A 26,223-nucleotide genomic window follows, 5' to 3' on the forward strand; every position below is an offset into this window, starting at 1 on the left:
TATTATTATAATGTAATTAGAGTGTTTTAACTAAATAATTCTAATTAATATAATTATTATATTAATTACATATGTTAATAGAGAGGCATTGCAGCATAATGGATAAAGAATAGATCTTGGATTCAGGAAAATTCTGCCCGCAAACACATGCTAGATGCAAATCGCTTTACTTCTCAAGGCCCCAGGCAACTAAGATTTCAAGTTTCAGAGATGGTGCCAACCTTTAGTGGTAGAAAGCATTTCCTCATCAGAAGATCCCCGTAAATCACAGGCCTTGTCTTGTGTACAACTCTGAGAAAATACAGAAATGTTCTTAAAGGAAAGATCTCTTGTTTTTCTGGACTGGAGCAGGCGGTAGTGGTGATAAGGACTTGGTCATTTCCCCTCAGAAATATGGACTCTATGAGGCCTTGTGTGTCACTAGTAATATGGCTCTCGTTGACTGGTCGATGGCTAATTTTGGATACTTCCGCAGGAGAGAAGCTGGAAAATGAAAGAATGGGACTGAAGCAGACAAATCATAAGCATGAGGGGAAGGGAATAGACGTTTACGTATAGCCTATTGTGTACTAAGTACTGTGCTAAGCACTTTTTTACAAATATTCTCTCCTTTGATCCTCATAAAAACCCTTGGAGGTTTATCATCCCTACTTTACAGTTGGGGAAATTGAGGCAAACAGAGGTTAAGAGACGTGCCTAGGATCACACAGGTGGTAAGTATGAGGCCAGATTTGATCTCAGATCTGTCCTGACTTCAGGCTCAGCGCTCTATCCACTGTCCCACCAGTGGTGCTTACTATGCTTACTATGGCACACAAAGAAAGACAAACAACTTTTTTTTAATGAAGAAGTTGATATTTTAATGGAGGCGACACTACATAAATAGCTTAGAATTCCTATACCCTCTAGCCCTGAGAGAGGCACTATAAAATCAAACCTATACCCGAGGTTGCTATGAAGAAAAAAATAATAAGGGGGAAAATTTTACAGCCATTCTCCCTGAGGACCTTCCCAGATGATGGCAACTTGGCTGCAGAAATTACATCCAATGTGTTTCTAAAATACTGTTCTTTGTAACACTTGTTAACTTAATGGGGGAGGGCAGAAAATGTCATATTAGTAATGAAAGTTGGCATGAGACCATCCTCCTAACTATAAAAGTTACTAATATGAGGGTCATTGATTAGGGAAGTCCCTGTCGACTTGAAGTCAGCTTGGTGAGATTGCAGGACATAAGGCTTTACAGGCATTTGAGGGGCATCTCCATGGAGATTGAGGACATATGCTGGATGGTATGTGGCTAAAAGGTCAGCTAGGTGGTACAGTGGATATAGCCCTGGGCCTGGAATCAAGAAGACTCATCTTCCCGAGTTCAAATCCGGCCTCGGACACTTCCAGCTGTGTGACCCTGGGAAAGTCACTTAATCCTGTTTGCCTCAGTTTCCTCATCTGTAGAATGAGCCAAAGAAAGAAATGGCAAACCACTCCAGTATCTTCATCAAGAAAACCCCAAACTGGGTCACGAAGAGTTGGACGTGACTGAAACAACTGAACAACAACATCCGGCTGAAAGGACAGAATCCTTGAATGGATCCTAGAGCCGTCTCTAAGATGACTAGCTGGCTTGTACTACGGGACAGACACAGAGGGGCCATCTCTCTCAGTGTGCTCTGTAAAAGTAAGATCACAGACCCGTTCTTTCTGACGCTCTTTCGGACTTCTGTCTCACACTCAGAAGACAGGTCAGTGAGTAGCAGAGCAGACTTGGTCCTTAGGGGGCTTAAGAGGAGGGGGAAAGGAAACCGGTTCATGCTCAATTAGCTCTCCCCAGCAACTGTGAAAGTTTGCCCTGGGGCAGAGGAACATAGGAGTTGCCTATATTTGTATATGACACAAGAGAAAAGATTGTGAGAGTGGGCTTTTCCCAGCTCAAGAAATGGTATCAATCTGCAGAAGCAGACATGCATATGCTGACTTGGTCTGAGGAGAGAGCCCCAGGCTTTAGCATTGTCTCATGGGTGAACTCAGATTCAAGAGTTTCAAAGCTTGAGAGCTCAGAGATTGGACCTTGCAGGGAGAGAAGGGGATTTCTTGCTATAATGGTATATTGGCAAGCAAAATGGGACTTTTCCATGTTTTTTCTTTTGGAGTGCTTCTCAGCACTAAGGCAACCAAGTGGCTTTGATTGAGCCTTGGCTTTATTTGTAGGAAGGCTCATACCCTTTTGTTAATTAGGTCACAAGAGGTGTGAAGCCCTGAAGAGGTGTGAAGCCCTCGGGCCCTGAAAAAGTGTATACATACTCTGAGGTTAGCATTTTGTTTGGGGCTCACTCATTGGAAGAGTGTTGGTGTACAGACTCAGGGTAGCCGTTAAGGAGGCCCCCCCCCCCCATGAAAATCCAGATGTTGGTGCTTCTCTCTCTTGTAACTATGTATTATAGCTTTGGTCAGACAGCTAGAAGCCTATCTGTTGATTTGTATTATTTGCTCTGTTTATATTTTCTCTGAAGTTCAGGGTGCTGACTTTTTCCCCTGAACTAAGTTGCTTTCCTTAGAAAAGCAGATCAAATAACCTGTGCTAGCAACTGTCCTGTGTTCTGGTGTTATTGGCCTTACACAGCCTTGTGGCAAGTGGCAAGTAGAATTGTTGTTACAAATGGGCTCCTTGGAACATAAAAGGAAGACCCACCTAGTTGTTGGGCATTATCCTGCTTGGAAAGTAAAGGCAGTAGGTATTATGATTTTGTTGTTTAGTCGTTTTTCAGTCATGTCCAACTCTTTGTGACCCCATTTGAGATTTTCTTGGTAAAGATACTAGAGTGGTTTGTCATTTCTTTCTCCAGCTCATTTTACAGATGAAGAAACTGAAGCAAACAGGGTTAAGAGACTTGCCCAGAGTCACACAGCCAGTAAGTGTCTAAGGTGTATGAACTCAGATCTTCCTGACTCCAGGGTGGGCATTCTATTCACTGTGCCACCTAGCTGCCCTAAAGAGCTGTTCTGATAAGGAAGGTCTAATGGCAAAGGCATACTTGTTCAGCAGCCCCAAACTGTGTATCTCCTTCTGACTGGAATCCAAACCACAGTCGGATGGTAGCCAGCTGTGAGGAAATGTGTAAGACCCTATAGGAGTGCTAGGTATCAACCAGAATGTCAAAGAATTGCTGTGGTGGTAAAGTCTAGTTTAATCCCTTTCTAAGGTGAGCTGATAGGCCAGGTGTTTCATGTATTTCTGAATCTGATCCTGGGCTCCTTTGAGACCTTTGCATCTTCAGCATCTTCTGTGGGATAAGGTAAAGATTCTGGTACCCATATGCCTTTGAGTTCTTATATAACAATCAGTTACCCACTAATGGAAAAACCTAGAAATGAACTCTAGGACAAGTATAGCAGGAAGTTTTCCTAGAGAAACTCCAGGTGGGAAGCAATGAGCCAAGGGCAGATCATGACCCTTTTGGAGGCCAGCTCCCAGTATAGAACGTGGTCAATTCAAACCCGGAGTCTTGGAAGAGCCCTGGAACATGGATTACATTAGTTTAATGTTTATAAAATTATTGATGGACAGATTAAAAAAAAAACTTTCAAAGTCCTATAACTAAAGACAATGAGAGCACCTGCCATGCTCATAACCAGTACACATTTTTTTTAGATTGCCTCTTACTTGTCATGGGATAAGGACTAGGCCTGTGATTTTATTAGTATAGAGAACTCCCGGATGACAAAACTTCCTTCACCAATGCGGGTCACCACCACCTTCTCTAAGAGTTGTGGTTTTAGAGAATTGCCTAGAGACTTGAGGGGTTAAGTTTAAAAATCATTGCTCTTTTCTGGAGGAATAGAAATTGCTAAAACTCTCTACATTCTCAACATTGAAGCAGTTAGATGATCCACTGCAGAAGGCATCGGACCTGGAATCAAGAAGACCTAAGTTTGAATCCTGCCTCAAACACTTGCTAGCTGTGACCCTGGGCAAATTATTTAACCTCTATGCCTCAGTTTTCTCATCTATAAAATGGAGATAGTACTTGCACCTACCTCCCAGGGTTGTTGTGAGGATCAAGTGAGGAAATATATGGAAAGCATTTTGTAAACTTTAAGAGCTACATAAATATGAGTTATAATAGTTATTATTATGGTTATTATTAATTATTAGAGTTTATTAATAGAGTCCATATTAATGGAGTTAATATTAATTTCCCCACCGATTTTTCCTCTGGAATACCATTTTTGCTAACTCCCACTTCCACATTCTTAATTAACAATCTAGCATTTCTGTTCATTTGATGAAGGTATTTCTACGTTCTCAAAAAAATCATAATTGATCTCTCCAGGAATTTACTAGTAACATTTGAATACCCAGGATATAATTAGCACCAGAAATACAGTAAACATATTTGTATCTTTCCTTACAAAAGGATAGATTATGAAAAAGAAAAGAAAAAATGTTAAGGCAACATTAAGTGTTTGGAAACAAAAGAGATTGGGTAGTAGAGGGGAGAGATCTGGTTGGAGTCAGAATATTGGGTCTCAAATTCTGATCCTATCTCCTTGAGGCTTCAATTTTCTCATTTATAAAATGGAGTTGGGCTGGCTAGGGAGGAGGAGAGGGAAAGTGGACAAGCTGACCCTGTTTAACTCTGTCTAAGTGTAACTATGGCATAATGTCATCTTCAGTTTACACTGGAGTCCAGTTAATCCTAAGTCATTAGCTTTGTTAACTGGATCAGCTGTTCTCAGAGACAAGAGTGCTACATAGCAAATTCAAGTTAGAAGCATTTCCCATGTCTTGAAATATTTCTGAAATGAAAAATTCTGAAATTTGGGAGAGGAATTTGGTCCCAACCTTATTAAATTATCAGCATTCTTCTCTTATTTTTATTAGTTTATTTTATTATCGTTAATTTAAAATATTTCTATGGGTACCAGATTTGTTTTAGTATTTTTCCATTGGGCTAAGAGGTTTTAAAAGTATCCTTTATGGGTATCTATCTATCTACCTATCTATCTTTCTATCTACACACACACACATATAAAACACATATACATATATACTTACACACATTTATACATACGTATCTAGGATAGCTTAAGTTCCTTGAAGGTAAATAAATGATTATAAAATTTAGAGATATTCAGGTACCTCTATTGGGAGTAATAATAGAACCAATCTCATGGAGTCAGTGGCAAGATCAAATGTGATAATATATGTAAAGCACTTTGCACACCTTAAAGAGCTTTATAAATGCTAAGTATTGTTATTCAGGCAGATAGGTGATGTAGTGGATAGGGTGTTAAACTTGGAGTCAGGAAGATCTGAGTTCAAATACCACCTTCAACGTATAATAGCCATGTGACTCTGGGCAAGTGACTTAACCTCTCTCAGACTAACTTCCTCATTTGTAATAGAAGACTAATAATAGCACCTAACCGAGGGTTTTTTGAGGCTCAGATGAGATAATATATAAAATGCTCTATGAGCCGTAAAGCATTATATAAATGCTAGCTGTTGTTATTATAAAAGCTTAAAGCTGCAAAGATTGTATCTTTTTGTAAATTTACTCTAGTGAGTTTTGGGTGAATGGAGAAAACTCCCAGATGAGAAAACTCTCTTGATGTGGGTTGGCACCTTCTCTGCAATTTACAGCTTTAGAGGAGGGGTTCTTAACCTTTTTTGTGTCGTGGAACCCTTTGGCAGTCTGGTAAAGTTGGTGGATCCTTTCAGAATAATGTGTTTAAATGCATGAAATACAAGAAAACCAAGAGTTATTGAGAATTAAATGTATACATACATGTGTGTGCATATATACACATACACATATACGTTACACACGCATATATAAAACACATGGACATATTTTTCCCACTCATGTTCTCTGGCAAAAGACCTTCTAAAATCTATCTGTAGACTCAAGTTAAGCGGGGCAGGTAGGTATGCAGTGGATAAAGCACCAGCCCTGGAGTCAGGAGCACCTGAGTTCAAATTTGACCTCGGAAACGTACTAGCTGTGTGACCCTGGGCAAGTCACTTAACCCCAATTGCCTCAAAAGAAAAAGAAAAAAGGAATACCAAATTACCTAGAACACTGACAAATTAAATGACTTGCCCACATTTACACTGCTAGTATATATGTTAGAAGCAGAACTTGAATCCAGGTCTTGATGTCTCTAAGGCCAGTTCTTTATCCTCTGTGCCATGCTGCCTCTCTTGTCTGAAGTTAATTTGTTAAGTAAAGCAGCAGTGAAATCTCAAGTCAGTTATTGAAAAATCCATCCTGTAGTCAGCAGAAAGAGAGCTTGGGAAGGAGTCTTTTGCTGATAAATAATACCTAGCACGGTTTCATGCACAGGTACACCTATATATTATTTTAATTTTTGGCTTCTTTGGCTCTATTATTTTTAGATGTACTTTGGGGAGTCACAGAGCTAAAATCCTGCATCACATGTTGAAATTATGATCCAGCAGCATCATCAACTCTAGCGCGTCAATAAAAAAAGCAGACAAGTATTTATTTCCCATCCTCTTGTTATAAGGTCTTCTCTTATTTGCTTTTTCTTGTGAGGTCTCCAAAGATGGAATTCCAGTAGGAAGCAGCTCAGATAGATGTATTACTTTACATAATCTTCTAGATGATGCTAGATGTTACAATGGATAGACCCTTGGGCCTGGAGTCAGGAAATCCTGAGTTCAAATCTAAGCCCTTAGCCACTTAGAAGCTGTGTGATCCTGGGCAAATTACCTAACTTCTGTTTGCCTCCATTTCCTCATCTGTAATAATAGCATCTACTGTGTTGAGTTGATGTGAAATAATTTGTAATGTTCACAAATGTAAAAATGTTCATTCCCTTCCTTTTCTTCCCTTCTAATGAGAGTACAAATTTAGGTATAGGAAAATATGATGAGCTGTTTTGAATAGACAAAAGTTTTTTCACATTTAGTTCTGAAAGATGTTTATCATATGTGGATTGTCTTAAATTTTATGTAATAAACCCTCATTTTTTACTGAATTTTCAAAAAAAAAGTTAGACTGTCCTCCCTACTCCATGATTTTTATAATGCAGGCTACTCATTAATTATTTTGGATTAAATTTTATTCCAATAAAATAAGAACTTTATAGAATTTTTACAATAGAAATTGAAAGATCATAATAAAAAACATAGCTGATATTTATTAACAGAATCTTTATTGGTCATATTTGTACAGAATCTTTTTTGATTTTAGGATAGGAGTTTAACCTATGACTTGATTAGCACAGGGAACTTCCAGGGAGGAACTTGTATCAAAGCAGTTTAGCATCTTCTCCATAATGTATGTTGTTGTGGTTGTTCAGTTGTTTTCAGTCATGTCTGACTCTTCGTGACCACATTTGGGGTTTTCTTGGCAAAGATGCTAGAGTGGTTTACCATTGCCTTCTCCAGCTCATTTTATAGATGAAGAAACTGAGGCAAACAGGGTTCCGTGACTTGCTCAGGGTCAAACAGCTAATAAGTGTCTGAGGCTGGATTTAAACTCAGGAAGATGAGTCTTCCTGACTCTAGGCCCAGCGCTCTATCCACTGCACCACCTAGCTGCCCTTTCATACTGTATAATCTTAGACAACTGTGAAAGCACCGACAGGGTGAGTGATTTGTTAGAGGTCACTTAGTATCTTTCAGAGGCTGGATTTGCACCCAGATCTTTTTGGCTCCAGGGCCAAATTCTATCTTGTGCTGATACTGCCACTTTAATTTTATGTAGTCAAAATTGTCTATTTTTATTATTTTATTATCTATTTTTCATCTCCATTCATTGTTTGGTAAGAATTCTCTCTTTTGCTCTAGTTGTGAAAAGTACCTCATCTCATTCTCTTCTAATTTGTTTATGGGGCGACTCTTTATAATCAGGCCACATACGCATTTTAGTCATACTTTTGCCAAACTCCTTTCCAGTTTTCCCAGCTGTCACTGTTAAGTCACTTCCCCTAATAATTTACGCTGTTTGGTTTATCAGGTATTGTACTATGGTTTTAGCTTGCTCCTAATCCCCGATTATCAAGTCTCTTCTTAGCTACTTTTCTGTTTTTTAAAACCAATTACTGCTTTCTAATTTAGTTTGAAGTTAGATAATACTACGAGATGCTATGGTGGAGCAGTGGGGCTTGGAATCAGGAAGACTCATCTTCGTGGGTTCACATCTGGCCTCAGGCAAGATGGTGGCTGGAAAGCAGGGACCAGCTTGAGCTCCCTGCCAAGTCCCTCCAAAAACCTATAGAAAATGGCTCTGAACCAATTCTAGAGCGGCGGAACCCACAGAACAGCAGAGGGAAGCAGGGCTCCAGCCCAGGACAGCCTGGATGGTCTCTGGGTGAGGTCTATCCCACACGGAGCTGGGAGCTGGGAACGGACTGGAGCAGAGCCCAGCCTAAAGCGGCGTGGATCAACCAGACCAGGAGCCGGGCGGAGCGGGCCCTGGTGCCCTGTGTTGGAGAGCTGCGGCAGTTGCCGGTCTTCTCAACCCACAAACACCAAAGGCAACAGAGAAGTTTAGTGGGAAAAGCTGCCTGAGTGGAAGGAGTTCGCGGTTTGGCTTCCAGCCCTGGGGGCAGCGGAGGTGGGGCAGCTACAGTTGCTGCTGCTTCTGGCCCCAGGCCCACCTGGTGGGAGGAATTAAGTGGCGGATCAGAGCAGGAGTGCAACAGCCTGCTGAAGATCTAAGCCCAGTTCGGAGTGGGGGTTCTTGGGGAACGAGTAGTGTGGGTGTGACAGAGCTGGCACCTCCCCCCCAAACGTAGAACATAGAACTCGTTAGTCTACAAGCAGTCATACCCCACTGAAAAACTCAAGGGTCAAGTTAGTTGGTTGGGAATATGGCCAGGCAGCGAAAGCACACCCAGATTCAGTCTCAGACTTTGGATTCTTTCTTTGGTGACAAAGAAGACGAAAACATATAGCCTAAAGAAGACAACAAAGTGCAAGAGCCTACACCAAAAGCCTCCAAGAAAAACATGAACTGGTCCCAGGCCATAGAAGAGCTCAAAAAGGATTTGGAAAAGCAAGTTAGAGAAGTAGAGGAAAAATTGGGAAGAGAAATGAGAAGGATGCGAGAAAACCATGAAAAACAAGTCAATGACTTGCTAAAGGAGACCCAAAAAAATACTGAAAAATACACTGAAGAAAACAACACCTTAAAAAATAGATTAGGCCCTTTCCGTCTCCAGGAGCCGCCGCGAGTGCAGCCCCCGCCATGTCGGCCCACCTGCAGTGGATGGTCCTTCGGAACTGCTCCAGCTTCTTGATCAAGCGCAACAAGCAGACGTACAGCACCGAGCCCAACAATCTCAAGGCCCGAAACTCGTTCCGCTACAACGGGCTGATCCACCGGAAGACGGTGGGCATCGAGCCGGCCGCCGACGGCAAGGGCATCGTGGTAGTGCTGAAGCGGAGGGCAGGTCAGAGGAAGCCTGCCACTTCCTATGTGAGGACCACAATCAACAAAAATGCCCGGGCCACACTCAACAGCGTCCGGCATATCATCCGCAAGAATAAATACCGGAAAGATCTCCTCATGGCTGCTCTACGCCGGGCCAGCGCCATCCTTCGAAGCCAGAAGCCAGTGGTGGTGAAGAAGAAGCGAACCCGCCCACCCAAGAGCACCTAAGGTGCCAGGCCTGCCTTTGGCTAATAAAGTCAGTCTGCCCAAAAAAAAAAAAAATAGATTAACTCAAATGGCAAAAGAGCTCCAAAAAGCCAATGAGGAGAAGAATGCCTTGAAAGGCAGAATTAGCCAAATGGAAAAGGAGGTCCAAAAGACCACTGAAGAAAATACGACTTTAAAAATTAGATTGGAGCAAGTGGAAGCTAGTGACTTTAAGAGAAATCAAGATATTATAAAACAGAACCAAAGGAATGAAAAAATGGAAGACAATGTGAAATATCTCATTGGAAAAACCACTGACCTGGAAAATAGATCCAGGAGAGATAATTTAAAAATTATTGGACTACCTGAAAGCCATGATCAAAAAAGGAGCCTAGATATCATCTTTCAAAAAATTATCAAGGAGAACTGCCCTGATATTCTAGAGCCACAGGGCAAAATAGAAATTGAAAGAATCCATCGATGACCTCATCAAATAGATCCCAAAAAGAAATCTCCAAGGAATATGGTTGCCAAATTCCAGAGCTCCCAGATCAAGGAGAAAATACTGCAAGCAGCTAGAAAGAAACAATTTGAGTATTGTGGAAACCCAATCAGAATAATCCAAGATCTGGCAGCTTCTACATTAAGAGATCGAAGGGCTTGGAATATGATATTCCGGAGGTCAATGGAGCTAGGATTAAAACCTAGAATCACCTACCCAACAAAACTGAGTATCACGCTCCAAGGCAAAATATGGATTTTCAATAAAATAGAGGACTTTCAAGCTTTCTCAGTGAAAAGACCAGAACTGAATAGAAAATTTGACTTTCAAACGCAAGAATCAAGAGAAGCATGAAAAGGTAATCAAGAAACAGAAATTGCAAGGGACTTACTAAAGTTGAACTGTTTTGTTTACATTCCCACATGGAAAGATGATGTGTATGATACATGAGATGTCAGTATTAGGGTAGCTGAAGGGAATATGCATACATATATATATATATATATATGTTTATGTATATATAGGTGAATGTATATGTATGTATATATGTGTGTGTGTATATATGTACATTATATGTGTGTGTGTGTGTGTATATATATATATATATATACATATATAGGAGAGAGAGAGAGCAGACACAGGGTGAGTTGAAGATGAAGGGAAGATATCTAAAAGAAATAAAATCAAATTAAGGGATGAGAGAGCAACATACTGAGAGAGGGAGATAGGGAGAGATAGAATGGAGTGGATTATCTCACACAGAGGTAGCAAGAGGAAGCAGTTCTGTGGGGGGAGGGGAGAGGGCAGGTGAGGGGGGAATGAGTGAACCTTGCTCTCATCAGATTTTGCCTGAGGAGGGAATACCATGCATACTCAATTGGGTATCTTACCCCACAGGAAAGAAGGAGGAGGAAGATAAAAAAAATAAAAGCAGGGGGATGATGGAGGGGAGGGCAGATGGGGGTGGAGGTAATCAAAAACAAACACTTTCAAAAGGGGACAGGGTCAAGGGACAAAATAAAGCGGGATGGGTTGGGAAGGAGCAAAATATAGCTATTCTTTCACAACATGAGTGTTGTGGAAGGGTTATACATAATGATACACATGTGGCCTAGGTTGAAATGCTTGACTTCTTAGGGAGGGTGGGTGGGAAGGGAAGAGGGGAGAGAATTTGGAACTCAAAGTTTTAAAAACAGATGTTCAAAAACAAAAAAAAAAAAGTTTTTGCTTGCAATTAGAAAATAAGATACACAGGCAATGGGGCGTAGAAATTTATCTTGCCCTACAAGAAAGGAAGGGAAAAGGGGATGAGAGGGGACAGGGGTGATAGAGGGGAGGGCCGACTGGGGAACAGGGCAACCAGAATATATGCCATCTTGGAGTGGGGGGGAGGGTAGAAATGGGGAGAAAATTTGTAATTCAAACTATTGTGAAAATCAATGCTGAAAACTAAATATGTTAAATAAATAAATTTAAATTAGAAATGAAAAAACAAAAAACAAAAAAAAATCTGGCCTCAGACCTCATTAGCTGTGTGACATGGGGTAAGTCATTCAACACGGTTTGCCTCAGTTTCCTGATCTATAAAATGAGCTGGAGAAGAAAATGGTAAACCACTCCAGTGTCTTTGCCAAGAAAATCCCAAAAGAGGGTCACAAAGAGTCAGACATAACTGAACAACAATAATCCTATTGTAAGTATATTCATATTCTCCTAAGATTCTAGATATTTTGTTCTTCCAAATTAATTTTGCTAGCTCGTCTATCCTAAAAAAAAGTAACCTATCAATAATTTGGTATACTACTAACTGTAAATTGATATAGATAGCTTGGTCATTTTATTATATTAGCAGGCCCCAACCATGAGTAGTGAGTATTTTGCTATTTAAGCCTTCTTTATTCCTCTCAAAGAGTTTTATAGTTGTATTTATGTAACCTTGTGTGTTTCCTAATAGGGCAACTCCCTACCATTTTTGAAATTTATAGTTTGTTTTTTTTTTATAGAATTTATCTTACTTCTCCCTGGGTGTTGTTAGTAACTGTGTAGAAATGCTGATTTTTTATGGCTTTATTTTGTAGCCTACAATCTTACTGCAGTTAATGAGCAATAAAAAGCATTTAAGTACCTACTATATATCAGAAAGTGTGCCAGCCTCTGGGGCCACACAGAATGAAGTAATCTACTTACTTAGATTAATTTATCTTAGATTCTATTGGGGAGGAAAGGGTGGGACAATATATAAATACAAGGTAGTTATGAAGAGGAGAGCACAAGCATTGGAGAATGGGAGATGGGATGTGGAGATAGATGGAGCAAGGCTTAATGTAGAATGTGGTGCTTGAACTTTGTCTTGAAGAAAGAGAAGGGTTTTATGAGACAGAAGTGAGGAGGGAGTGAAGAGGTACCGGGCGGGGGAGGGGTGGTGCCCAGTGCAAAGACATGCAGGTGGGAGGAGTATTGCCTGTAGAGAACAGAGAGAAGGACTGTTTGGCTGGATCAGAGAGTGCAGGAGAGTAAGTAATTTAAAATGAAGCTGGAATGATAAGGTGGGGACTGATATTAGGTGATTCAATACTAGCTATCAGAGTTCTCTGCAATTCAGCCATCTAAGCAGGAAGATTGAGGAGAGAATCATTTTTGAGCATTTGCCCTCTGACAAGCTGATTACAAGTCACATCATCTGAAGAAATCTGGCATAGATTATGTGGAAACAACAACTACAGGAACAGTTTGAATCTTAGGAGAGCTTAATTTCTAGAATTTTTTTTAAACAACGGAGAGCATGTTTTGATAGAAAGAACAGTGAAAAGGTTATCAGAGAATCACAGACTATCAGTCTATCACCATTGGAAGTCACTTCAGAGACTATGTAATTCAATGCATTCCTAAACAGGAACCCCTGTCACCCATTCCTTGCTTGGAGACCTCCAGGGTGGGCAAACATACCAGTCAGACCATGCCACTTCTGTATAATTCAAATTTTGCTGTTCAGTCATTTCCAACTCTTCATGACCCCATTGGGGTTTTCTTCTCAAAGATACTGGAGTGGTTTGCTATTCCCTTCTCCAGCTCATTTTACAGATGAGGAAACTGAGGCAAGCAGGATTAAGTGACTTGCCTGAAGTCATGCAGCTAGTGTCTGAGGCTGTATTTGAACTCAGGAAGATGAATTTTCCTGACTTCAGGCCCAGCATTCTATCCACTGAGTCACCTAGCTGCCCCAGTGTTTCCTTCTATCAAGACTAAAGCTGCCTTTTTTGCAACTTCTACCCAACGTTGCAAAGAGCTGAGTAACACAGACCTCTTCAGTGTGATTCCTTTCAGATACTCAAAAGATGGCCATCATTCTCCCATCCCCAAAGTCTTCTCTTCTACTATATTGGGGATTAATATCCCCAATTTCATCTCATATGACATATCCTTCAAACACCCGACCATCCTGGGTGCCTTTCTCTGGATGTACTCCAGCTTGTCAATATCCTTTTGAAAATGTGGTACCCAGCAAGTGAACTGAATACAATGCTCTAATCACAATCTGTCTAGGATAGAGTATATAACATGGTGACCTTCTCCTTAGTCCTGAGAAGTATAATTCTCTTTAATAAAAGTTAAGATCTCATTAATGTTTTGGCTGTCATCTTGCACTATTGATTTCTTGGGCTCGTAGAGTACTAACCACCAATCCCCAAAATCTTTTTCAGATGAATTTCTGTCTAGCTACCAGACCTTCATTTTATATTGTGAAATTGACTTTTTGAATACAAATGTAAGATTGGACTCTTACTTTAACATTTTGCTGGTAGATCACAACTCAACAACACCTTCTCTTCCTGAGCAGGAGTTGTCCATGACCTCCTATAAATCCTCCACTGGGTGCTCTGTCTCTCTTGATTTATCCTAAGACCCATTTTAGCTCTTAAAAACTAGGATACATTGATATTATGCATTTCAGCTGAAGGTCAATAGCAGACATGTTTGAAGTTGAAGGTGAAATCAGAATAGGAATTGATGTTACAGTTGACTACGAGTATGAAGGCTGAGTTAAAATGATGATAGAGCCAGTCCATTGGTTGTAATTCATCCTCATTCTCTGACTAGCCCATCTCCTTTTCAATTCACTCATTTTGTTTCATGCCCTACTTGATTTTTAATAACCATCAAAAAGTTATCTCCATCGTAATATCTCTTAAAGAAGTTTTGTGTGACTTTAGCACATGCGTGGGAGACACCTTGTTGGAAGAGGGAGAAGGCAGCATTTTGCTCTCCCAAATCGAGTGCTTTAAAAAAAATAATCAACAAAAACTAAGGACACCAGGATCATGTTTTCTGGATACCTTTCAGGCAAACCAGTCCAGGCAATAAAAAGAATATGTTTGTTGGAGAACATTGTTTATGAAAGTCTGCCTATTTTTCTACTGTCATTATCATTGGGCACCTTTGGTTGGTATAAGTGTAGACTATTCTCACATAGATTTTGAAGAGATGGGAAATTAGAGATATGGGTTAGTACAGAGGTGGGGAACCTGTGGCCTCAAGGCCCTCTAAGTCCTCAAGTGTGGCCCTTTGACTGAATCCAAACTTCACAGAACAAATCCCTGTAATAAAAAGACTTGTTCTGTAAAACGTGGACTCAGTCAAAGGTCTCACCCAAGGACCTAGAAGGCCACATGTGGTCTCAAAGCCGCAGGTTCACCACCCCTAGTAGTTTTAGACATTTTCTTGATATCATTTCTGGAAGCATAGTAATGACCTCCATGATTTTTCCTAGTATTTGATATTTTCCTTTCTTTTAGTTATTTTAAATATCTTTCTCTCAAAACTGTGTCTCCTCCATAACACATCCCACCTCTGGTCTACTGTAGTGTTCTTCTCATCTTTCTTTTCTTTAGCACTATTTCTACTCTTTTGAACAGCGTTTCAGTTGTTGTAGTATGAGAGTCCAAATTCAATGGTTCCACTGTAGATGACCCTGCTAAAATTCACCTTATTTAATCTAATTGGCCCAGCATTAAGGCCTGTAGAGTTCTTTTTGGATCTTCTAGAGTTGTATCATCTGTGAATTTGATAATTATATGATCTATCATTTTATCTATGCAATTGATAAACATTTTAAACATCATAGGGCCTGCCCCAGATATTTGAGACCCTCCATTAAAGACTTCCTTCCAAGTTACATCAAACCATTAATAACAAGCCTTTGGATCTGGCCAAATCATTTTTAAGCCATTTATCCTATGTCTGTCTTTCTCAGCAGAATAGGAAGTCTCTGTTAAATGCCTTGCTAAAGACTAAGTGAGTTATAACTACAGCATTTTCTGATTGAATAACACTGTGAACAAAAGAAATAGGATTAGTTTAACCTGATTTGTTCTTGGCGAAGCCCTACCGACTGATTCTTAGAGATCAATACTTCTTTCTTAGATATTGTCTAACCATTCCATTCACATGTTCAAAATTTTTGCCTGGAATTTAAGTCAAGCTCCTCGGTCTTGAATCAGAGGTCTGAATTCAAGTCTTGGCAATATTATTTACCAGCTGAGTGGCCTTGAGCAAGTCATGTAACCTCTCTGAGTCTTAGTGTTCTCATTCGTACGATGGGTATGGTGATATCTGTTCCGCTCACTCCGTGAGGTTGTTATGGAGAACCAATGTAATAATGTATTTAAAAGCGCTGAGTATATGGTTGGTGTTCAGTTGTTTCAGTCACGTCCAACTCTTCGTGACCCTATTTGGGGTTTTCTTGGAGAAGATACCAGAGTGGTTTGCCATTTCCTTCTCCAGCTCATTTTACAGATCAGGAAACTGAGGCAAACAGGGGCAAGTGACTTGCCCAGGATCAGATAGCTAGTGTCCGAGATGGCATTTGGATTTAGGTCTTCCTGAGTCCAGGCCCAACATTCTATCACCTAGCTGCCCAGAAATGATGATACCTCACTTCACTTCACAAGGTTGTTATATAATGTATAAAGAAGCGTTTAATAGATAACTGACATTCTATAAAAAAATAAGAACCACAAAGTGATTTTTCTTTGTGCACTCAAGAGGAAAGACAGACCTATTAAATTCATCTTCCCCACATACATAAGCCTTCACCCTAAACTGCTCCTTTAGTGGTTGCTGGGGACAAAATAAGCAAGACAGGATACCATGATGAAGTCCTTATGGTTTTCAGCTTTTATGATGTTTTGCTTGGAGGTTCTTTCTCAAAAATTTTTGAAGTTAGGCCTAAAAAGGCAAAATCCCTTGAACTTCTATTTATTTTTCTTTTTTTCCCTGCACTAATAACTTGTATCCCAGGTCTCTGCATGAGGTTTACCCTCTGAGCTGAGTAGCTAACATGTATAAACAAACCAGCATCAAAAGATGCAAATCATTAACATTTCTTCCCCTTTCCCCCCCTGCTCCTGGGTTTCTCATCTCATGCTGGGGGATGAGTCACTGGATGTGGAAAGCAGTTTGCTGTTTTTCCACCATGGGGAGGGCAATACTTTATCAGGTGACGAGATGAGCACAGAAGAAATAGTTGACTGACTGAAGAGAAATTTTTTCACTCAGTCTACTTTAATCAAGATCTCAAATCCTGTTTTTTGGTCAGAGGAGGCAAGGTAGCCCAGTGGAAAGAACCTCTGGACTTGGAGGCAGGGGATTGGAGTGGGAATGCCCTTTCTGGCTCTGTTACTGCCTGTGTGACTTGGAGGAAGTCACTAACCCTCTCTGGGCTTCAGTTCCTTTCATCTGTGCAAAGAAGGAGAGAGAGTAGATGACCTATAAGGTCACTTTAAACTTTCAATCTGTTCTTTGAAGATGTTTTGTTAGGCTTCTCAAATGACCAAGGAAAGCCGAGAAAGAAAAATGAAACACAGTGGTTCGGTTTTAATGATAGCCACTATATAATTAAAGCTAAAAGGGATTTTAGGTATCATCCGGTTCAGCGCCTGTTTGGTCATCTCACATTTTGCGATTGAGGAAATTGAGACCACTAAGCTTAATTGATTAAGTAGCAGAGAATTTGAACCTTTACGTAGGTCTCTGCCTCTTAATCCTGTGCTCTCTCCACTGATAGTAATAACAGCCGGCATTTAAATAACACTTTAAAGTCTGCAAAGTAATTTACCAGTATTCTCATGACAACCCTGGGAGGTCGGTGCTAGTATTACCCCTGTTTTACAGAGAAGGAAATTGAGGCAGGCTGAGGTTATTTATGTAACTTGCCCAGGGTTACATAGCTAATGTGTGTCTGAGGCAGGATTTGCACTCAGATCTTCCAGAATTCCAAGTTCATTACACCACTTAGGGTGCCCATTTGTTGCTGTTGTTCAGTCATTTCAGTTGTGTCTGACTCTCCGTGACCCCTTTTGGGGTTTTCTTGGCAAAGATGCTATAGTGGTTTGTAGTTTCCTTCTCCAGCTCGTTTTACAGATGAGGAAACTGAGGCAAACAGGGTTAAGTAGCTTGCCCAAGGGCACACAGCTAGTAAGTGTCTGAGGCTGGATTTGAACTAGCATCTTCCTGACTCCAGGCCCAGAGTTCTATCTACTGCACAACCAGGCTCCCCATTACACTGATATTAATGTAATGAAATGGAAGAATAAGAGAAGGCTGTGAAGTGAGAATACCAAACTTGAACTGGCAATTGGGGGAAATTAAATTAGCAATGCAAGCAGCAGAGCTACAATTAAGATCGTTTTCCGTTGAGGCAGAAAACAGTTGAGCAGGGTGGGAAAGCAGTAACCCAGAGAGAGGACAGTCCAGTGGTGAAGCGGGGTGAGATCAGAAGCAGAGGATAGTCTGAAAAAACCCATTCCTAGGTCCCTGAGGAGTATGAGGGGTGAAGGCTTCAGATAAAGTGGGGAAAGTAGGAAAGAGAACATTCCCTAATATTAGGAGCCTCTATCACCACGCTTTTCTTATGGCTTCGGGAAGAAGTAACTAAAAAGCATATGTGATCATGGACTTCATCTATAATCATACTGACTCAGAAAGGTGGAAGCTTGGGTCCCTTCTGCACGACTAGCCCCAGAATGTAGTATTTCAAAATTGGCACTTATTAATTAGAAAGTAGTCCTAGAACTAGGGAAGACAACTTGGCATATTCAACTTGAACAAATAACAAATATGACAGCTAGGTGGAGGTGCATTAAAAGTACAGCAAGAGGGGCAGCTAGGTGGCACAGTGGGTAGAGCACCGGCCCTGGAGTCAGGAGGACCTGAGTTCTAATCCAGCCTCAGACGCCTGACACATTTACTAGCTGTGTGACCTGGGGCAAGTCACTTAACCCCAATTGCCTTGCCTTCCCCCTTCCAAAGGAAAAAAAAGAGTCTGAATCAGATTTTGATTGCTGCCTAAAGAAATCTACTGAGAGAAAGAGTGAATAATTGAATATTATTTGTGTGTGTTGTGGGAGAAGGTGGGAGTTGTAACAGAAAACAACCTACATACCAATCTCATCCAGAAAATCAAATAGCAAACTTAGGAAATGGGGAGGGGGTTGTAGGTGAGACCAGGGGAGAAGACAAGGAAAAAAAAATAACAAGAAATATGTACGTTTTCATGTCATGGAAGGCAACAATAATAAAGATAGCCTGTCATTCCATTTTCCAGAACACCAGCGTCAGAGTTTTAGACAAACAAAAACAACTCCTCCCAATTGGATCTAACTTGCATTTTTCTGTTAAAAGATAAAGAAAAAAAATTGTTCCCCTGAGAGTGATTTTTTCTTTCAACTTCCTTTGTTGAGGGGGGGAAATGAATTGAATGAATTGTTGCAAAATGTGATACTGAAAGGTTTAAGATTTTGGTTGTTGCAGAACTTTGGAATGGTACAAAACAGAGTTTACAAAACCATTTTGGAAAAAGAAAAGGGAAATCTGAACATCATGACATGCTAATAACATGCAGATAAAGGAAAATATCTGTGAGGGTTTCTTCCTAAACACAAAGGATAGATGAGGGCAGGACCCAAGCTACCTGAAGCCTCTTCTGGGTAGACAGATGTGTAGTGATGTGTTATGATCAACGACTGCAATGCTGAAGGAGTTTGGATTCACCTCCATTTGGTAAAATATCACATTGCATCATAATGTTTCAAATTTCCAGCCCACCACGGTTTTCCCCTTCTTTTTTGTTTGTGGTGAGAGGAGCAAGGACCAGGCGCTTCACCATGTTTTCCCTCTAGTTATTATGATAGGTGATATTTTATTGATCTCAAAAGAACCCAGGGTATGCAGGGTATAACTGTGATCTGAACAAGAAGATACATCGAAGAGTAAACATTTGTAAAGTGCTTTTTCTGTTCTAGGAGTTACGCTAGGTGCTGTGATTGCAAATACAAATAACAAACAGTTCCTGCCCTCAAGGAGCTTAAGTTCTACTAGAGGTGGTGCAGTATGTTCACAGATAAAAATATTTATACAAAATAAAAGCAAAGTAACTTGGAGGGGGGCGGTGCACACCAACAACTGTGGGGATAACCAAGAAAGGTCTCTTGAAGGTTGTTATTCATCCTTCATTCTCGATCACGACCTATGACGTGCAAGAGGTCACACTAGAGCTAGTCCTTAAAGGGATTTAGGGATCCCAAGAAGTAGAGGTAAGGAGAGGAAAGGACTCCAGGTATGAGGCGTAGCCTATGAAAGGTAAAGAGAGACATCATGAAAACAAATTTCTACAAAAATGCTGTGGCACAGGTCTATGGTCATCTTATCAAACTTCTTCCAGCCGTTGAATAAAAGAGGTTTAAATCAAAGTGGGAAGAAGGAAAATGTGAAGATCAAGACCTTGGCTTTTCCTTTCAGATAGATGTCCATGTATATAATTGTTGGGTAATGGATTTGTTCCTTTGATTTTTTTTTTTGGTACAGACCTATGATTTTGTTGGTTTAATGAATATTTGGTGGGGAAACGCTGCAGCCTGATAAGTCATCTGTCATTCATACTAATAGAATTGCCTAGAGGCACTGAAAGGTTAAGTGATTTGCTAAGAGTCACATAGCTAGTATGTATTGAAGGTAAGATTTGAACCCAAGTCTTCTTGACTCCAAGACCAGCCATCTATCCAGTATGCCACACTTCATAGGTATCTAGAAAGGGGATAGAGGTGAAGGGATAGTACTGTGATTTCACTGTTACAGAGGTTGATTCTTCCTGAACCTTCTTCTATCTATGTGGATTTGTACCTGCTCTTTAATTAAGAGTCTTAGGGAGTTACCTGGCAGAGAGATTAAGTGTCTTGCCCACAATCATACAGACTGTATGTGTCAGAAACTGGACTTGGTCCAGTGCCTTCCTGATTTAGAGGCCAACTCTTTATCTAGGACCATACAATGCTATGGTAGGTAAATGCATCAATTTTTTGCGAAGTGTCAACATATTTCAAATTGCTTGAACTAAACCAAATTGTAAGTGAAAAGCAAACCAATTGATTTTAATTTAATTTACCTTGATCAAAAGATCTGTGATTTCTTTGGTAAGGTACTCCCAGGACCAATGCTGATCCCAGCATTTCCATGCCTGCCTAGATAGACAGTCTTCGTGAGTTTAGGACTGAAAAAAAAGTTATAACCTGATGGTCAAACCTCAGTAAATAAGCCTCTGGTTTGGGATATAGATCAGAAAAAAAAATGCATTTATGGATTTGGTTTGGTTTATATCTCAGCAAGATAGTTCTGTTCTGATTTGGGGTCCATAGCTTCATCCAAATTCATGTTTTGGTCTCCAAGTCAGTACAGTTCAACATTATACACTCTAGCATTTTCTGTCTCCAGCAATTCATAGAGTTGGAAGAGACTTCAGGGACTATGTAATTCATTCCCTTCATTTTACATTTGAGGATACTGAGGCTGAGGGAAGTAGCGTCAGAGGCTAGATTTAAGTCCTCTCAATCCAGAGCCAGTTCTCTTTTTCACCATGCCTAGACACCTTCTACTTCTGAGAGGGGTAGGGAAAGTGGTTTGCTTTGGGGTACCTTCTTGTGCATGGCTGTTTCTCCATATGCTTCCTGTTAACAATTTTCAGTAACAGAAATACCTCGAGAAGGATGTTTTTGACAGGCAGCCTTAATTGCACAGCCCTGCTGCCTGGTAGCTTGGGTCGCCTAGGAAACAAAGCATCATGGGGAGAACTTGCCTCTAGTTCATAATTCTGTCTCTTCTTCAATAATAAATAGTTTCTGGTCACTTGTGAATAAAAATCCAAAGGAAAAATAAGGAAAAAATTTTAATCATAAGAGGAAGATATGACAGAATTGGATCTAACTTTTGGATTATGCATTAGCTCTTTCAAGACACTGGCATGCAATTTTAGTAAATTACCTTTGCTTTTCGGCCCCAAAGAGCCCTAATGGTCCTCCCAAATATGAAAAATGCATTCTTAATTGTCAGTCAGCTTCAGGGGTGTTATCCATCATAAAGACTGATACATTAGGTTTACTTAAAAAAAATGAGACTCCTAAGCGAAATGCTGCCTGTTTTCTATAACATTACAAAAATCCAACTAAGATGCTATTTGATTTTTAAATTTTAATTTATTTTTTCAATTAGCAAGCATTTATTTTCTCTCCTTCCCCACCCATACCCATTTTTTAAAAAATGAACAAACCCAGTGTAATAATAAGCATAGTCAAGAAAGACAAATTCCTGTATTGGCAATGTCAAAAAATGTAATGTTTCATTCTGCATCTCGAATCCATTTCTTCTCTGTCAGCAGGAGATCTTTCATCATTGATCCCCTGGAATGGGGGCTGGTCACTGTATTGGTCAGAGTTAAGGTGATATTTTAAATGCATACAAAAGCGAACGATTTTACCCTCTCTTCAGCAATCAGGCAGGGCAAAATTAAAAAAAAACAATCAATGTCTGTCCTGATACTGGACATTTGATTATTTTACACTGCAGATTTTCACCATCAAGCCCAGTTAGGCTGTTTAGATTTATGGGAATGCGAGGATAAGGGAGAGATTGTTGAGGCAGGTAGGTTAAGTAATAGGAGGTCAAGGTAGCAAGGAGAAGGAAAGCAGAGGAGTCAGGAGGGTTAGGAAATAAGATATGCATGAACATAAAAACAAAGATTAGGGAAAGCATATGTTTGTATATGTATGTATGTGTACATATGTATGTATATGTCTATATATAAATATAAATACACTTCACTGTAGCCTGAGGTGGAAGAAGGGGGAAGAAGGGGGAAAAAAGAACAAAGTAAAAAGTGTACAGCAGAGAACAAAAGAAAACCTACAAGGAAGCAAAGAAAAGATGGACAGCTGTCAACACAACGTGTAGTATACATAGGCTTTCTTGAAATGGAAATTTATTGCTATATATTTTGAATCCTTTCACATTCTGCTGTGCACATGACATGAATTTTTCTCTTATTTTATATTTAAGTTTTAATATATAAGCTTATAATATGCTTCTTCTTTTCTTATTATGTATATAGGTTTTAATTAAAAATTTTATAAAAAAGGAATTATGTTTAGATGTCTTTAGGGTCCCTTGACTCTTCATTCTGCCAAATATTCACTGTTTCTTTTGTGGTTTGGGATTCTGCAGGATCTGTCCTACAAGGATCGGCACTGGCATGAGAACTGCTTTCACTGCTTCCAATGCAAGAACTCTCTGGTGGACAAGCCTTTTGCTGCCAAAGATGAACATCTCCTTTGTACTGAGTGTTACTCCAACGAGTACTCTTCCAAATGCTCGGAGTGCAAGAAGACAATCATGCCAGGTCAGGATGTGTTACTTTCTATTTCAGAAAAGGGATTAAATGAATGCCACAAAGGAATTAAAGTATGGTTCTAGTAATTCTAACATTTTGCCCTTGTGTAAAAGTACCCTTGATCTGCATTTGCATTGCCTTTGGTCCAGGGCTATGTGCTGATTGACTAGTTAGAGTTTGCTTAACAGTTTTTTTGATTGCAGAGTAGCAGTTAAAACACCCAGAAAACCCAGGTAGAGTGTACTGAGTCATGCTTTTTAGGAGCAGTACCTTTATTTAATGGATGTGTACTTGGCATGTATCTAAAGGAATGATTCTATCAAGCAACTAACTGTTGAGCACAAGCCATCTCAATGCGTCTTCATCGTCAATGTGCAAGTTGCTTTCTCTCTTTTATCCTCCACTAACAATTGAATTTTGAGGATGAAATCATATGTTTATTGATGGGAAGAAAGTGGCTTGAGAGAAGTCAGATAAGAAGAGGCTGATAGAATTGGATGACGATGGGGGGAGGTAACCCTTCCCTCCCCCCCAAAAAAATCATTACTACTGTGTGAGAGCCCAATTCAAAGCCAAGAAGAGTGGTTTCAAATACTACCCCGAACACACATACCAGCTTCATGATTGAACAAGTCACTTAATATCTCAATGTAGTAGGCAAGTCTCTGTTAGTTGGAAAGAAGCTGCCAATGTGAATTGGTAGAGGGAGTTTACTTACCTGGGACTTTGCTATACAAATTAAATTGCAATCCGTATCACCACTTCTATATAACTTATACCAAAATGGGCTAGATTTTCAGACTTAAAAATCGGAGCAACTTTTGTAAACCTTGGGGCCATGAGGAGGCTTGAGAAATCATCTCATCTGTCCTCCTGCCTTTGGTCAGCAAGCATCAAAATCAAGATAAAAAATAGACCAGAGATGATCAGGGGCACCCCTGAATTACTAGACTAGAGCACCTCCCATGAAGCTGGACTTTGGCTCTTTGCTGAGGATAGCCCAGGGAATGGTTTACTAGGTCTCATTGACAAGGGGGTTGTGCTTAAGATGACTAATAACTGAGCATGGAGGGGTTGGGATCAGAGAAGATGGATGATTGCTAAAGCAACCTTCCTTCCCCTCCTTGGTCTTCAAGAACAAAGAGAAAGCCCCTCTACTCTCTTACTGAAAGTCCAAGGGAGAGAAAAATTTGCCTAAATTGAGAGGGAGGGCAGAATCATTTCCACATCTCTTATAGACTCAATTCAGGGAAAACATTTCTTCAATAAAAGTCTGAACCCTCTGACATTTGATCACATATTGTTGACTCAACACTCCACACCCCAAGGTGCTGATGAACCCATCAGGAGTTTCCTGTGAATGTCTCTGAGCAAACAGTCAAGATGAAATTCAGTTCCATGGGAATTCACCAATTCAGAGGTTCCCTGATCACTTCTTATAACAGGCAGTAATTTTCTTAGGCCAAACAGCATTGAGAAATTCTGCAACCTCTCTTTAAAACTCAGTCCAAAATTTAATAATTTATTACTATCATATAATTCTCATTATCCTAGACCCTGTTTCAAAAGTTTAAAGCAACTTCCTCTTAGTATGAGAAACCAAAGTCAGAAAAAAATTTCTGTTACCCATAGTATGAAAAACCTAGGTTTTCTTCTTTCTAAAGGAGAAAGAGGAAGGCAGATCCCTTCCTGTTAAGTGGAGGGGAGTCCTATTTGGAAGTCAATCTCATAACAATATTCCCATATGCAAGCATTCATTTGCTTCTAATCTTTTAAAAAAAATAGGATTTTTTCAGACTAAATAAAACAGGTTCCCATGTGGAAGAGATTTGCTTTCAAACACTCATCTAACAAATAAGCATTTTCCAGTATTTCCCTAATATAGCCAGGTAGAGCCAGAATGTCTGTATCATATTTGTAAAAATATTTGAGGTTTTGCAAGCAGTTATGGTTAGTATTTAGTGTGCTATCAAAATAGAAGTCAAAGCATTTATGTATTTTCAGGCTGTTTCCAAAATGAAACCTTTTACTTACCGATTCAGTTCATATGTGAATTTTGGTTCAGTTTTTCCATTTCCTGATAGCAGAAAGGGGAATCGAAGATTCCTAGGAACCCTTTAATTAAAGTTTCTTGGCACATTTACTTTAAATCTAATCCAACATTTTCTGAACTTGATCATCATTATGGGTACCATTAAAAATTGATGAACATTTATGGAGTACTTACTAGAAGCAAGGCATCATACCCTATGAGATAGGAGTTCCTGCCATCAGGGAATCGTCTAGTTTCCCTTAGTTGTTAATGTTATCTCTCACCTATTCAAATTTGTGTATCTGTTATATCCCCCTCAACCTTCCCCAAAAGAATGTAAAATCCCTTGGGAGGAAGGAAAGAGGTTCAGTCAAGTTTGTTTTTTCAATCATGTCCAACTCTACATGAACCTATTTGGGATGTTCCTGGCAGAGATACTGGAGTGGTTTACCATTTCCTTAGCCAGCTCGTTTTGCAGAAGAGGCAACTCAAGCAAGCAGGTTTAAGTGACTTGCCCAGGGTCACACAGCTAGTAAGTGTCTGAGGCCACATTTGAACTCAGGATGGTGAATCTTCCTGACTCCAGGCCTAGCACGCTTGACTCTGTGCCAGTGAGCTGCCCAAGATAGTCCCTAAGGAAAGCGGACTCTTTTGCTATTTCTTTTGTCTTTGTAGCCCTTGTACATAGTAGGTACTTTATAAAATGTTTGTTGGGTTAGACTAGATCGAGAGTTGCAGAGCAGGTGGGTTTTTTTGCACTGATAGAAGGAGTTCTTCACCCAGAGCTCCTTATATGAAATCACGGATTTGTTAATATATATATATATATATATATATATATATATATATAATGATAAAATAAAAATAATAACATTATGTAAGCAGCATGTCACAGAAGATAAAGCACTAATTACCTTGGAGTCAGGAAGATGTGGGATCAAATTCTGCATCTGACACACACTAGCCATGTGATCATGGGTAAATCTTTTAAACTCTCAGAGTATCAGGTGACTTTTTAAGACTAAAGTTAGAGGAATTATTGATCTATATTAATGGAGGGAGTTTCCATACCAGGAGGTCCCCAGGCCCCCCCCCTTGCAAAAAACAACACATGTCTGGACCAAAAGCAATTAAGATTATAAAATGGCATATGCTAAACACCAAATTAATGATGTGAGAGTTCAGAGGAAGGAGAAATCACTGTAAACTAGACTGGCCTGAAGGGTGCCAGTAAATATTTAACAACAAATTCCTCCCTCCTCCCCTCCGCCAAAAAAAGTACACACACTTTTAAGTTTAGTCTGAATCATTAACATTTTCTCCATCGCTTTCTCGATCAACACATTAATCATTCAACAACAAA

The 26,223-nt window shown here is 39.9% G+C and overlaps 2 protein-coding genes across 2 annotated transcripts in view; both read left to right on the forward strand.

Annotated features, from left to right (window-relative positions):
• Window positions 1–26,223, forward strand: part of FHL2 (four and a half LIM domains 2) — a 115,327-nt gene that overhangs the window by 64,044 nt on the left and 25,060 nt on the right. The window contains exon 3 of the mRNA XM_036756049.1: window positions 22,663–22,837. Coding sequence (XP_036611944.1) covers window positions 22,663–22,837 — 175 coding nt within the window. The remainder of the gene's footprint in view (window positions 1–22,662; window positions 22,838–26,223) is intronic.
• Window positions 9,176–9,689, forward strand: LOC118847535 (60S ribosomal protein L28-like). The gene has a single exon (XM_036756050.1). It carries the CDS (start codon window positions 9,222–9,224, stop codon window positions 9,633–9,635), a length of 414 nt encoding a protein of 137 aa, XP_036611945.1. The 5' UTR covers window positions 9,176–9,221; the 3' UTR covers window positions 9,636–9,689.

The sequence above is a fragment of the Trichosurus vulpecula genome, chromosome 4 (genome assembly GCF_011100635.1).
Source record: "Trichosurus vulpecula isolate mTriVul1 chromosome 4, mTriVul1.pri, whole genome shotgun sequence".
NCBI classification, from domain to species: Eukaryota; Metazoa; Chordata; class Mammalia; order Diprotodontia; family Phalangeridae; genus Trichosurus; species Trichosurus vulpecula.

Bases quoted from the DNA above. Each gene is read 5' to 3' on its own strand.
- LOC118847535 (XM_036756050.1), top strand. From the start codon at position 9,222: ATGTCGGCCCACCTGCAGTGGATGGTCCTTCGGAACTGCTCCAGCTTC.